General features: G+C 44.4%; 1 protein-coding gene and 1 non-coding gene across 3 annotated transcripts in view; one reads left to right on the top strand and one right to left on the bottom strand.

Annotated features, from left to right (window-relative positions):
- Positions 1–180: 180 nt before the first annotated feature.
- Positions 181–14,059, bottom strand: part of STARD9 (StAR related lipid transfer domain containing 9) — a 144,482-nt gene continuing 130,603 nt past the window's right edge. Inside the window, exons 27-33 of one of the 2 annotated variants that reach the window (XM_063596570.1) lie at positions 4,277–4,364; positions 3,993–4,114; positions 3,383–3,447; positions 2,999–3,201; positions 2,649–2,743; positions 2,268–2,426; positions 181–1,707 (exon numbers count right to left, since the gene is read on the bottom strand). In XM_063596570.1, coding sequence (XP_063452640.1) covers positions 1,606–1,707; positions 2,268–2,426; positions 2,649–2,743; positions 2,999–3,201; positions 3,383–3,447; positions 3,993–4,114; positions 4,277–4,364 — 834 coding nt within the window. In that variant the 3' untranslated portion in view covers positions 181–1,605. The remainder of the gene's footprint in view (positions 1,708–2,267; positions 2,427–2,648; positions 2,744–2,998; positions 3,202–3,382; positions 3,448–3,992; positions 4,115–4,276; positions 4,365–14,059) is intronic. The other variant, XM_003805597.6, reaches the window with a different exon arrangement.
- Positions 12,391–12,491, top strand: LOC112437365 (small nucleolar RNA U13). Its single transcript, XR_003025986.1, has one exon. It is a non-coding gene; the product is annotated as a small nucleolar RNA U13 (small nucleolar RNA).

The following is a 14,059-nucleotide window of genomic DNA, read 5'->3' as shown; positions in this document are numbered from 1 at the left end:
TGGTTGCTGTTTACCCTGCAAAGCAATGCCAAGTTCATGGGAAACTGTACATACATGTAAACTGAATCTTTGAAACAGCTATGAGTGGGTATTGCCAGGGTGATCTCCAGCTAATCTGCCAAGCTCGAATCACACACTTAGGCTATCCCGGTGCAGGATTTCATCTACTCTTCACTAGATAAAGTACACAGAGGACTTTTAATTTTAAAATGTTCTTTTTTGGTCAGTAGTCTTAGTAAGAGATTTATATGAAAAGAGGTAGGAGTATATAAATAGGGTGTTAAATATATCATGTCACCAAAAAATTTACCCGAGAAATAGAAGTTTAAAAGCAATTTTAAAAAACCTTCAATCAACAATATATAAATAACTTAATCTGAGGTAAGAGGGAAAAATGCCCTGCAAACACTTTAGAAAAATACATCTCTGCCACACTACAGAAATATACCTTTTACCACATCTTCTGAATCCCCAGTTACCCTCCATCTACCAAAGATTTTGGGCACCAGAACTAAAGATGAGAATCTCTCCCACCCCTACCACTTCCAGGTAAACACAAAGTTCATGTTCAGCCAGGCTAAAGTACAAGAAAACTGAACCCACTCTCCATCCCACCCCATCCTAGGATAGGTGGGGCCCGGGCAGAAATCATGGAATGCTCAGGACTCCACCCCTCCCAAGTGCACTGAGGTAAGTTCTGGAACTGAGCTTCCTCCCAACAAGCCACTCACCTCCTCTGGGAGTTCATTCACCTCCTCTCCCTTCCTCAAAGGACAATGTTTAATCTCTGAAATTCCTCTTGCCTTGTCAGCAGCCACCATCTGGCTGCCACTCCAACCAGTCCTCAAAAGAACTCAGCCCCCAACCCTGACCCCAAATCTGTCCAACCTGGTTCTATAGTGTCTTCCATCTGACCGAGCTCTAGAGTGACAGCTCCATATCAGAGCATCATCGCTCAACACCCCTGACTCAGGCCAAGACCCAAATGTCTTCTCCTGGGAGGGAAAGGGAGAAAAAAAGCAAAAATCAATAATAAAGTATTTTGCAAAAACTCAAGAGGGAGAAAAGATTCTGAATCGGTGTTCTGGTTTGTGCAGCTGTTTTTTAAACCCTCTTTCTGTTTTGGTATTTTTAACGTCCCATCACACAGTAGAGCTGAATGCTAGAGGAGGTAGATTCAGAGCAGAGTCTTGGCCAGTGGCTGCCTGCTTCCCTACCAGCCTGCGGAAGCACCTTGCCAAAGCACTGCAGTCCCCGGCTCTGCTGGCTGTGCCCAGTCCTGGTCCTTAAGTGTCCTGTCTGCCTCAGAGTCCCAGAAACAGGAAAGAAAGGTGAGAAATCCAAAAGGTGAGCGGAGCTGCATTCACTCTGGATAGTCTGGGCCAGGAGCTCAGGCCGTTTGCTCTGCACTGGTGCCAGCTGTGACCAAGTACTGACTGGGCTTTGCTAGCATCCCTGGGCCAGTGCTGTCTGCCCCAATTGGCCACAGCAGGTAGCATCAGCTTTTCCTGCACTGTGGTATGGAAAGTAACAAGGAGCTGCCACAGTGTCTCTCTTGAGCAGCCTGGGCCTGCATCTCAGCAGCACCATCTTGACGGTGAGATGCTAGCTACCAAGGAAGGAAGCCAGTCTGGCTATAACCAGTGGCTGCTGTTTGATGAAAGAGCTCAGGAGCTGAGGTGGGAAGCCTGGAGCACCAAGTTCCACCTGAAAGCAGAGAGAGAAGAATTTAAGGTGCAAATAGATTTGAGAGAATGCCAGGCGTACTCCAGTCCCATGGAGTCCCCTCAGCCTGTGGTGATGGGAGAAGCACCTCAGATTGTGGCTTGGTGTTTACAGGCCCCTGGGCTCTGCCATCCAGATCTAAGTATTGGCGTTCACCTCCTAGTGACAAAGTACAAGTCAAGGGACTGGGAGGGGAGAGGTGAACCCAACAGGTCATCACTCCGCTCTGCCGAGGCTGCTGCTTTTGCCTCACAATGACTCATCTATCTCCTAAGGACACTGGGATCACCCACAGGATGCAGGTCACTAGGTTTTCGGTAACAGCAGCTTCAGAAAAGATTGATAAACTCCTGTCTCATTCCCTTCTCTCCAGTTCCCCACTGACTCCCCTTACTGCAAGCCCAGGAAGCCCTCAAGTCTCCAGGTCTCAGGCCAAAGGGCCTGGGCACTGGAGGGTGTTCAAAAGCGAGACAGAAAAATCCCAGGGGGCTGTGGGACCAAGTCAGCCTGTGCTGTGAGGCCAGCTGCAAAGGATTTATCACCTGGGCCAAGTAGATGACTCTGGTGACTTCCTTCCCTTCCACAGTGACGGGCTGCAAGATCCAGGCACTGGGCAGGATCTCCCCGCGAACCATTTTTCTGCTGGGTCTTGGCATGGATGTATCATACACAGACTGGGCTGCCATGACAGACAGGTGACCCTGGGGACAGAGGGAAATGGGAGTCCTGCCTGTGTAGTGTGGACAAAACAGGAACAGGCTCCCGTGTAGACAGTATGGTGAAAGGCAACACTGGGCCAGCCTTCAAGCCACCCCTACCCTGGCTCCAGCCCCAATTTGCCCTCCTTCCCCTAGAGGACCTGAGGCCCACATAGATTGTTTCTCACGACACTTCAGCCCAAGTTCTTCCCACAACGTCTTTACCACCAAGGCAGGCACCTCTTTGGCTTCCACGCAGACACAACAGAAATCCCGTGGCTGCTTCAGTGCGCACAGGGTGGTGTTGCACACCAAGTACACTGGAGGGACAGGGATAAGGAAGGTCAGGAGGCCCATGGACAGACCTAGTCCTAAAGCCTTCCTGGTCAGGGAGCCCTCCCCCCAACACCCCATCACTTGACACCTAGCTCAACCTAGGCTGAGCAATCAAGGTAACCTGAGTACCTGGCCTCCGAAGAGGGCTGCCTCCAACCCTCCACCTCTATCCCCCAGCAAGACCCCACTGGGCACACCAGAAACTAGGCCCCATGGAAGCCTTCCTTCCCTGGGCTCACCCAGGCTGATGCTGTCGGTCACTCGCTGATGCAGCCTTGCTGTCTGGATGGGCTTGTAATACAGGGGCCACAGAGTGGGGTCACTGACAGCCGCCCACACACGAGACAGCGGCTGGGACACCACACCTGCCCCTAGGAAGCCATGCCGAGTGGAAGAAAACACCTTGTAGTAAAGCTGCACCGCCTGCTCCTCACCCTGATAGCTGGGGGGAGACACCAAGCACAGAAAATAGAAAGGGGTCAAAAATGGGCTCTAAGGGTCACAAAGGAGGGGCTCAGAGTGAAGACTTGAGGAATCCAGGTAAGGGAAAGGAGGAGAGAAGCCAAGCAGGGTGACAAGCTTACCAAGACAGACACTGTACAAAGGACCCTACACAAACTTACTTCCAGCCAGCAGTTGCCTGGCAGCTGAAGAGGTTGTGCAAATTATCCGAACAAGCAGCCATTACCTGGGGACACAATGGCCACACCCAAATTAGGAGGCACAGTAAAAACTAAGCCCCTGGGTTAGTCAGTCTGGCCTGCATCTGCTAAATTCCCCTTTTCTTTTTTTTCGAGACAGGGTCTAGCTCTGTCACCCAGGCTGGAGTGGAGTGGCGTAATCACGGCTCACTGCAGCGTTAACCTCCTGGGCTTAAGCGATCCTCCCACCTCAGCCTCCCAAAGTGCTGAGACTACAGGTGTGAGCTACCATGCCTGGCCTAATGTTTTTTATTTTTTTGTAGAGACAGGGTCTTGCTATGCTTCCCAGGCTGGTCTCGAACTCCTGACCTCAAGTGATCCTCCCACTTCGGCCTCCCAAAATGTTGGGATTATAGGCATGAGCTACTGCGCCTGACCCGAATTCCCCTTTTCTCAAGATGAAGAACCACTGAAGATGCCCACAAGCCTTGGGCTCCTCATCTGCCCAGCTTTTTTCCTACTTTCTCTTCCTGCACACCCAGCAGAGGTCTGGGTAAAGGAATGGTGGGGATGGGTGGGAGCAGTTACTCACATCAGCCATAGAAGTGTCCACGACATGCTTGGCCAAATCCTGGTAGGAGGAGGAAAAGCAGGTCCCCAAGCTGGACAGACTGGATGGTGAACAGCAGCAACTGCCCAGGGAGGCTCTGCGGCCTACAAGAAATAGGTGGAGGCCCTGTGATAGCACTGAACATCAGGGCCTCAGGACAGCAACAGCTCTCCCACAGACCAGTGACTCACTAAGATCTAGCAGCCATCAGCCCCCAAGTCTCCAAACCAGGCAGCTGGCTATGCCCAACACTCCCCGCAACTCACTGTAGGCGGAGTTCTTCCTCACTGCAGAATGGCCTCCTCGCTCATCCCCTATCCATACATCCCTGGAATCAGGCAAGTTTCTGTGCCCCTGCAGAAGAGAGGATACTCAGGACAGAGCCAGAAGGCAAGCACAGAATTATCTCCTCTGCCTCTGAACTGCATCTCACAGCTTCCAGTGGGATGACTCAACTGCAAAGGTCTTCCCAGATGGGAATACAAGAGGCTGGATGTCCCCCCAAGAAGACCACAGCAATAGAAATAGGTATCTAGACGATCTCTGCTCCCCCTCTAAGCCACAGGCAGAGGCTGCTTACAGGAGAGTTCCAACAGGGATCAAAACAACCAGGGCCTGAGAGTATGGGGTGCTCTGCCAGCTTCCAAGCTAGGGGGTACCAGGGATCAGTGCATGAGAGGCTCTCTGCACCAGCCGGGCAACAGGAATGAGGCCATGGCTAGAGGGGGTTTAACGGGGTAATAAATGTGGAAGATGGGATGGGAGGAAAAGTAATGGGCTATGAAAAGCTGAACGCTTGACCCCCACCCCAGGTGCAGCAGCCAAGCTAAAGGTCCTAACTGGGGATTAGATGGGGTGACCCTCTGGATCTGCAATGTGGTCACCACACCTCCACCTCAGCAAGCTCCTCAACAATAGGACCCTTGACCTCTGCTGGAACTCACAGGCACCCACCATCCTACCTCCATCATCACCTTTAACCTACTGCTACTCTGATCACAATAAAGGAGGAAACAAAGACAGTTCTCTATCCACCCTCATCTCCTTCTCACCTGCTGTCACAGACAGCAGGCCCTTCTGCCTCTGGCTTAGCTCTCATGCTGCCCTGTCAGAAGCCTTTCACTACTGATCACCAGTCTCTTCACTTGTTGCCCCCACCTCTTCCTCTTCACTGGATCTTTCCTATTAGCTACAACACTTGGCTAATTTTAAAAAAAAATTTGGGGGCTGGGCGGTGGCTCATGCCTGTAATCCCAACACTTTGGGAGGCCAAGGCGGTAGATCACCTGAGGTCAGGAGCTCCAGACCAGCCTGACCAACATGGTGAAACCCCATCTCTACTAACAATACAAAAAATCAGCCAGGCGTGGTGGCGGGCGCCTGTAATCCCAGCTACTTGAGAGAATCGCTTGAGCCCAGGAGGTAGAGGTTGCAGTGAGCCGAGATTGTGCCACTGCACTCCGGCCTGGGCACAACAGAGAGAGACTCCATCTCAAAAAAAAAAAAAAAAATTTGTAAAGACAGGATCTCACCCTGTTGCCCATGTTGGTCTTAGACTCCTGGGCTCAAGTGATCCTCCCCTCTGCGGCCTCCCAAAGTTTTGGGATTACAGGCGTGAGCCCCTGTGCCCAGCTTCTCTCATCTTTAAAACCCTCCTCTTCACTCTCCTGCCCTTCACAGATAAGCTTCTTGCAACCAGTCTCGCTGTTTGCCATCTCCCACTTCTCACTGACTTCTGAACCCACCCTATTCTAACATTTGCCCTCGTCACTCCTCCAAACAGCAGTCACCAAGGTCCACGGTGTCCGTGTGGCTGGATCTTGTAAATAACTTCTGTCCTACACTTCCTGAGTCTCTCAGCAAGCTTTGACTCGGCCAGTCTCTCCCTTTCACTGACAGAATCACTTCCAGAGGCCCCGGCTTCTCATCTCTCTGAGTGGTTTTTTTTTTGTTGATTCATCCTCTTCAACTGTTGACATTTTGGGATTCTTTCAAAATTCAGGCCTAGGCCCTATTTTCTCACTCCATAATATATTCCTAAGTAACCTAATCTGTTCCCAGTGCTGTACAAAAATAAATATCCAAAAATTATTGGATACTGACTTCCAAAAATAAATATCCATAAATTAATCAATAAGTACTGCTGAGACAAACGGGCAGCCATCTGAAAAAAAAAAAAAAGATTGCATCAGAGACCCATTTCACAGACATACCAAAATGGATCCTTTATGCTTTATGGATCAAAGATATACTGGGAGATGGAGGAGTATAACAGTATTACAAGAAAATATAATTCAAAAGATAACTGTGCCTGTAGTACAGTTGCCTGGGAGGCTGGGCGGGAGAATCCCTTGAGTCCAGGAGTTTGAAACATGAGCCACTGTACTTGGCCTCACAAATGGTTTAAGAAATTCTCAACAATTGAATCAAGGAAGAAATACAAACAGAAAATGCAAAATTATATTAAAAATGAAAATACATGTCACAAGCTATGGAAAATGGCTGAAGCAATGCTCAGAGGGAAATTTTTAGCTTTAAAAACATCCATGAAAAGAAATAAAAATAAATGAATTAATACTATGAACTATATGCCAACAAATTCAATAATGTAAATTACTGACTCAAAAGTTAAACTGACTCAAGGAGAAATAAAACATCTTAGTACAGGCCGGGCGGGGTGGCTCACGCCTGTAATCCCAGCACTTTGGTAGGCCGAGGCGGGTGGATCACGAGGTCAGGAGATCGAGACCATCCTGGCTAACATGGTGAAACCCCTGTCTCCACTAAAAGAATACAAAAAAATTAGCCGGGCATGGTGGAGGGCGCCTGTAGTCCCAGCTACTCGGGAGGCTGAGGCAGGAGAATGGCGTGAACCCAGGAAGCGGAGCTTGCAGTGAGCTGAGATTGCACCACTGCCCTCCAGCCTGGGGGACAGAGCAAGACACCATCTCAAAAAAAATATATATATATATATTAGTGCATATTTTATTTACAAATTTAAGATACTAAATTAGTGATCAAAGAAAATTTCAAGATAGCTTCATTAGTAAAATCTACCAAACGTTTAAGGAATTAATACCAATCCTTCCCAGATTCTTCCAAAAATCAGGAGGGAACACTTGCCAACTCATTCTATAGGGCCAGAATTACCCTGACACAAAAACTGGGCAAAGACATCACAAGTAAACTATAGAGTAATATCCCTTATGAATACACACACACAAATCCTCAACAAAATACAAGTAAACTGAAATCTAGCAACACATAAAAAAGATCATATATCACGAGCAAGTAGGATTTATCACAGAAACACAGGGCTGGCTCAACATACAAAAATCAATGCAATGCACTATATTAATAAATGAAAAAAAACCCGTAAGATTATCTCAGTAGACACCAGAAAAAAGTATTTGACTAAATCCAGTACCTTTTCATGATAAAAATATTCAAAAAACTAGGAATATAAGGGAATTTCCTCAACCTGATAAAGGTCAGCTATAAAACATGCACAGCTAACATCATACTTAATGGTGAAAGATGGATACCTTCCTCTTCATATCAGGAGTAAGACAAGGACATCGGCTCTCACCACATCTAATAAACAGTGTACTGGAGATTCTAGCCAGCACAACTGGCAAGACAAAAACAAAAAAGGCAGATGACATGATCTTGCATATAGAATATCTTAAGGAATCTATTTTAAAAAACCATCAGAACTAATAAATGAATTCAGCAAGGGTATAGGAGACAAGAACGATATATAAAAATCAATTTTATTTCTGCATAATAGCAATGAAGAAACTGAAAATGAAGTGAAAACAATTCCATTTATAATACTGTCAACAGGAATAAAATACTTACGAATAAGTTTAATAAAATAAGCATAAAACTTATACTCTGAAAACTTCGAAACATTGTTGAAATTAAACCTAAATAAACACAATGACATCCCATATTCACAGAGCTAAAGACTTAATATTAAGATAGCAATGCTCCCCCAATTGATCTACCCATCAAAGTAATCCCAATGAAAATCCCAGCTGACTTCTTTGCAGAAATTGACAAGCTGATCCTAAAATTCATATGGAAATCTGAGAAACCCAGAATAGTCAAAGTAATCTTGAAAAAGAACAAAGTTGGAAGATGCATACCTCCTGACTTCTAAAGGTACTACAAAACTACAGCAAAGAAGACAGTGTGAGGCTGGGTGCAACAGCTCACACCTGTCATCCTAGCACTTGGGGCGGCTACTTAGTGGGAGGATCGCTTGAGGCCAGGAGTTTGAGACCAGCCTGGGCAAGATAGCGAGACCCTGTCACACACACGCAAAAAGTGTGGTACTGGCATAAGGATAGATATGTAGATCAATGGAATAGAATTAGGAGTCCAGAAATAAAGCCATATGTCTATAGTCAACTGATCTTTGACAAGGGTGCCAAGACAATTCAATGGGGGAAATAATAATCTTTTAAACAAATGTTGTTGGGAGAACTGGATATCCATATGGAAAAGAATGAAATTCAACCCCTAGCTCTCACCGTATGTAAGAATTTACTCAAAATGGGCCAAAGAATGCAATGTGGAAGCTAAAAGCATAAAACTCTTAGGAGAAAACATAGGCATAATCTTTGTGATCCTGGATTAGGCACTCGTTTCTTAGATATGAAACCAAAGCACAAGGAACAACAATAAAAAATAAACTGGACATCATCAAAATTAAACTTTTGGCTTCAAAGGGCACTATATCAAGACAGTGAACAGACACAAAGAATGGGAGGACATTTTCTGTGAATTATATATTTGCTAAGGGACACTTAAAAAGACAAATAACCGAATCTTAAAATAGACAAAATATCTGACTAGATATTTCTCCAAAGAAGATATATAAATGGGCAAAGGCACATTTATATATATATATTATATATATATTTATATATATTTATATATAATATATATATTTATATATAATATATATTATATATTATATAATATATATTTATATATAATATATATTTTTATATATTATATATTTTATATATAATATATATATTTATATATATTATATATATTTATATATATTATAATATTTATATATTATATATATTATATATATTATATTATTTATATATATATATAAGATGCTCAACACCATTAGCCATCAAGGCAATGGAACTGAAGCCACATAAGGTACTACTTCGGATCCACTAGGACAGCTATAATCAAAAATAGGTCATAGCAACTGTTGGTGAGGACGGAGAGAAACACACTGCTCATATACTGCTCGTGGGAAGGTAAAATAGGACAGCCACTGTGAAAAACAGTCTGGCAGTTCCTCTATGATCCTGCAACTCAACTCTAGATACATACCCAAGAGAAATGAAAACATATCCATACAAAAGCTTTACAGGGATGTTCATAGCAGCAATATTCATTAGTAGGCAAAAAGCACAAAACAACCTAAATGTCCATCAACTGAAGAATGGATAAATAAAATGTGGTTTATTCATATAATGGAGTATTACTCGGCCATAAAAACGAATGAAGCTCTCATATATTTTACAACATGAAGGACCCCTTGTTGTGGGTTAAATCACTGTCTCCACTGAAAATATGTTGAAGTATTTTCCCAGTATCTGTGAATTTGACCTAATTTGAAAATAAGGTCCTTGCAGATGTAACCAAGTTAATATAAGATAGTACTGGATTAGAGTGGTCCCTAAATCCAATGACTAATGTCCTTATAAGAAGGCTATGTGGAGCTGGGTGCAGTGGCTCACGCCTGTAATCCCAGCACTTTGGGAGGCTGAAGTGAGTGGATCACCTGAGGTCAGGAGTTGGAGACCAGCCTGGCCAACATGGTGAAACACCGTCTCTACTAAAAATACAAAAAATTAGCGGGGCGTGGTGGCGGATGCCTGTAATCCCAGCTACCTGGGAGGCTGAGGCAGGAGAATTGCTTGAACCCAGGAGGCAGAGGTTGCAGTGAGCCGAGATCGTGCCACTGCACTCCAGCCTGGGTAACAGAGCAAGACTGTCTCAAAAAAAAAAAAAAAAAAAAGTTATGTGGTAGCTTACGATGGTAATTCCAGCACTTTGAGAGGCTGAGGCGGGAGGATCACTTGAGGTCAGGTGTTGCAGGTAAGAATGAGCTGTGATTGCACCACAGCAGTCCAGTCCAGGTGACAGAGACTCTGTCTCTTAAAAAAAGTTAAATTAAAAAAAAAAAGAAGGCTATGTGAAAACACGGGGACAAACAGACAGGGAGACAGACACACACAGAGAGAGAGAGCACAAGTGAGAGCAAGAATGTCATGTGAAGACAGAGATAGAAATGGGAGTGAATGCCAAGGATTGCTGGTAACCCATCAGAAGCCTGGAAAGAGGCTTGGAGCAGATCCTTCTCCCAGGAGCTTTCTGAGGGAGTATGGTGCTGCTAACACCAACATTCTGGACTTCTAGCCTACAGAACTATGAGAGCATAAATGTCTGTGGTTTGAAGCCACTCTGTGAGTGGTAATTTGTTACAGCAATTCTAAGAAACTAACACAATCCTGAAAACATTCCGCTAGGAGAAAGAAGCCATCAAAAAGGATCATATATTGTATAATTCCATTTATATGAAATGTCCAGAATAGGCAAATCCATGGGGACAGAAAGTAGATTCGTGGTTGCCAAGGGCTGGGGAATGGTGAATTTAGGGAATAACTAGGGGGGTAATGAAAATGTCCTAAAATTGGTGATGGATACACAACTCTATGAATATACTAAAGCCAATGGATTATAACAATAAAAAAATCCATTAAAGAAGTGCTCAAGGGCCAGGCACGGTGGCTCACGTCTGTAATCCAACACTTTGGGAGGCTCAGGCGGGCAGATCCCTTGAGCCCAGGAGTTCAACACCAGCCTGGGCAACATGGTAAAACCCCATCTCTAGAAAACAAAAATACAAAAGTAGCCGGGCATGGTGGTGCACACCTGTACTCCAGGTACTCAGGAGGCTGAGGTGGGAGGATCACCGGCGCCCAGGGAGGTCGAGGCTGCAGTGAGCCATGATTGTGTCACTGCACTCAAGGCTGGGCAACACAGCAAGACCCTGTCTCAAAAAAAAAAAAAAAAAAAAAGACAGGGCATGTCAAAAGGACACAAGACCCAAGCTGAAAGAACTCCAAATAATTAAAGCCGGAACAAGTTGAACAATGAAATTAATAATGACAGTACTGTATTGAATTACGCCCCAAAGAATATGATTCCAAACTGAAAAAAATTAAATAGTTGAATAAATTAAGTGGCAGAAGAAGGGACTGCACTTTCTTAAAGTTCCAATTAATAAATGTAGAATAAATGAGGGAAATACAAAATTCCCTAAAATATCACAGTAATAATTTTTACAGGTAAGATACACCAGTAGACACTAAAATCAGTGGATGAAAGTTTGAGGAAAAACAGGATTTTCCATCATCTCCAAGATTTTTTTTGGGGGGTGCTGTGGGGCATGGAGTCTTGCTCTGTCACCCAGGCTGGAGTGCAGTGGCGCCATCTCAGCTCAATGCAAACCCCGCCTCCCGGGTTCAAGCTATTCTCCTGTCTCAGCCTTCTGTGTAGCCGGGTCTACAGGCGTGTGCCACCATGCCTGGCTAATTTTTGTATTTTCAGTGGAGACGGGGTTTCACCATGCTGACCAGGCTGTTCCTGAACTCCTGACCTCGTGATCCGCCCGCCTCTGTCTCCCAAAGTGCTGGGATTACAGGCATGAGCCACCTTGCCCAGCTAGTCTCCAAGATTTTTTGAGACAGGGTCTCCCTCTGTCCAAGGCCAATGATGTAATCATGGCTCACTGCAGCCTCCATTCCCCTCCAGGCTCAAGCGATCCTCCCACCTCAGCCTCCCAAGTAGCTGGGACCACAGGCATGCACCACCAACATAGCTTTTGTGTGTGTGTGTGTAGAGATGGCGTATCACTATGTTGCCTAGGCTGATCTCAAAATACTGGACTCAAGTGATCCTCCTGCCTCAGCTTTCCAAAGCACTGGGATTACAGGCGTCAGCCACCACATTCAGCCATGTTCATTAATCATAAAGGACAATATAGCAACATTCAGTGGAGAGACCCCCAACCACCACCTTAACATCAAAGTTCACATCACCAGAAACAGGACATGTCGGTATCCGGTAACCTCTGATACAATGCACCGAGAATAAGGTATTGCATGAGACATACTTATACTATAAAACTATTTGTTGTCTAAAATTTGAATTTAACTAGCATCCTGTATTTTTCTTTGCCTAATCTGTCAACCTTGAGAAGGGCAAATCACTTCTATGGTATTTTTTTGCCAAAAACGCATAACTTCAATCCAACCATAAGAAAACCACAGACACGATCCTTTTGTAGTTCGTAAGCATGACGATTGGGTTTTCACATACATGTCTCAGAAGTGCCTCTCTCAAACCTTGTTACGTCAGCACATTACCTGTCTTACATGAAAAAAAAAAGAAAAAAAAGAAACAGCAGATAAATACATTCCAAAAAATTACTAACCACGAAGCAAGAAAAGACTGAGAAACTATCACAATAGGAAAAAGAAATTGATAACAACATACACAGAAATGAATAAGTTAGAATCAAAAGTGGCTCCAGGAGAGATGAAATATCTAAACCAAAGGCTGGCAAAACTTTTTCTGTGGGGAGCTAGATACTGAATATTTAAGGCTTTGTGGGCCATTTGAGTAGCTGCAGCTACTCAACTCTCTGCCACTGTAGTGGGAACACAACCATAGAAGACATGTACATGAATGGGCATGACTGTATTCCGGTAAAACTTTATTTACAAAAACAGGAAGCAGGCCAGATCTGGCCAAAGGGCCATTGTTTGCTAACCCCTGATCTTAACAGACCATCTTCCATTGAAGAAGTTTTTCAAATAACTAATCCCCTGCTGAAACACCAAGCCTTGTCAATTTAAAAGGATTATTATATCAAACTTTAAAAGATGATTCAAAAGAAATTTTTTTTTTGAAACAGGGTCTTGCTGTGTCACCCAGGCTGGAGTGCAGCAGCATGGTCACAGCTCACCACAGCCTCGACTTCCCAGGCTCAAGCAATCCTCCCACCACAGCCTCCTGAGTAGCTAGGACTACAAGTGTGCAGCACCACGCCTGGCTTTTTTTTTTTTTTCTTATGTTGCCCTGTCTGGACTCAAACTCCTGGGCTCAAGCAATCCTCCTGCCTCAGCCTCCCAAAGTGCTGAGATTACAGGTGTGAGCCACCGTGTCTGGCTCTCAAATTTTTTTTACTTTTCATCCCCATTTCACTCTCCCATCCAAATCATTCTGATGTGCTTAGAGTATATCTTTTTGTTTGTATGTGTTCTTGCAAAAAGTGATTGTTGTGTATGTTGTATTTATATACTGTATATGTTGTTTAATTCACAAATAGTAATATATCTCATCTTATGGGCGGATCATGAGGTCAGGAGTTCAAGACCAGCCTGGTCAACATAGTAAAAGTCCGTCTCCACTAAAAATACAAAAAAATAAGCTGGGCATGGTGGCAGGCACCTGTAGTCCCAGCTACTGGGGAGGCTGAGGCAGGAGAATTTCTTGAGCCCAGGAGTCGGAGGCTGGAGTGAGCCGAGATCGTGCCACTGCACTCCAGCCTTGGCGACACAGCAAGACTCTGTCTCAAAAAAAAAAAAAAAAAAAAAAAAAAGTTTTTCACTCAGTATTCTGCCTAGGTGTTTAATCTGCTGATTTCGATTCTTGCATAGTATTAATATTTCATGTGTGCAACTACCACATTTTACCTATCCATTCTTCTCAGTGATGGATTTGCAAATGTCCTCCAACTCATTGCCACTTCAAATAATGCCTTAATAAACAATTCCTTACATGTTCTCTCATAACCTATGCAAACATTGCTGAGTCATAGGAACCTGTAATGGTTCCAATATCCTCAAAGTCCTGCCAAAATCTGGCATCATCTGGCTTCCTAAATTTTGCCAACTTAATAGGTATAAAGTTTTTATTACTTTTTTAACTATTCATAAACC

This window comes from Pan paniscus, chromosome 16 (genome assembly GCF_029289425.2).
Source record: "Pan paniscus chromosome 16, NHGRI_mPanPan1-v2.0_pri, whole genome shotgun sequence".
NCBI lineage: Eukaryota > Metazoa > Chordata > Mammalia > Primates > Hominidae > Pan > Pan paniscus.
The sequence above is the reverse complement of the archived record's forward strand: the minus strand, read 5'-3'. Positions and strand labels throughout refer to the sequence as shown.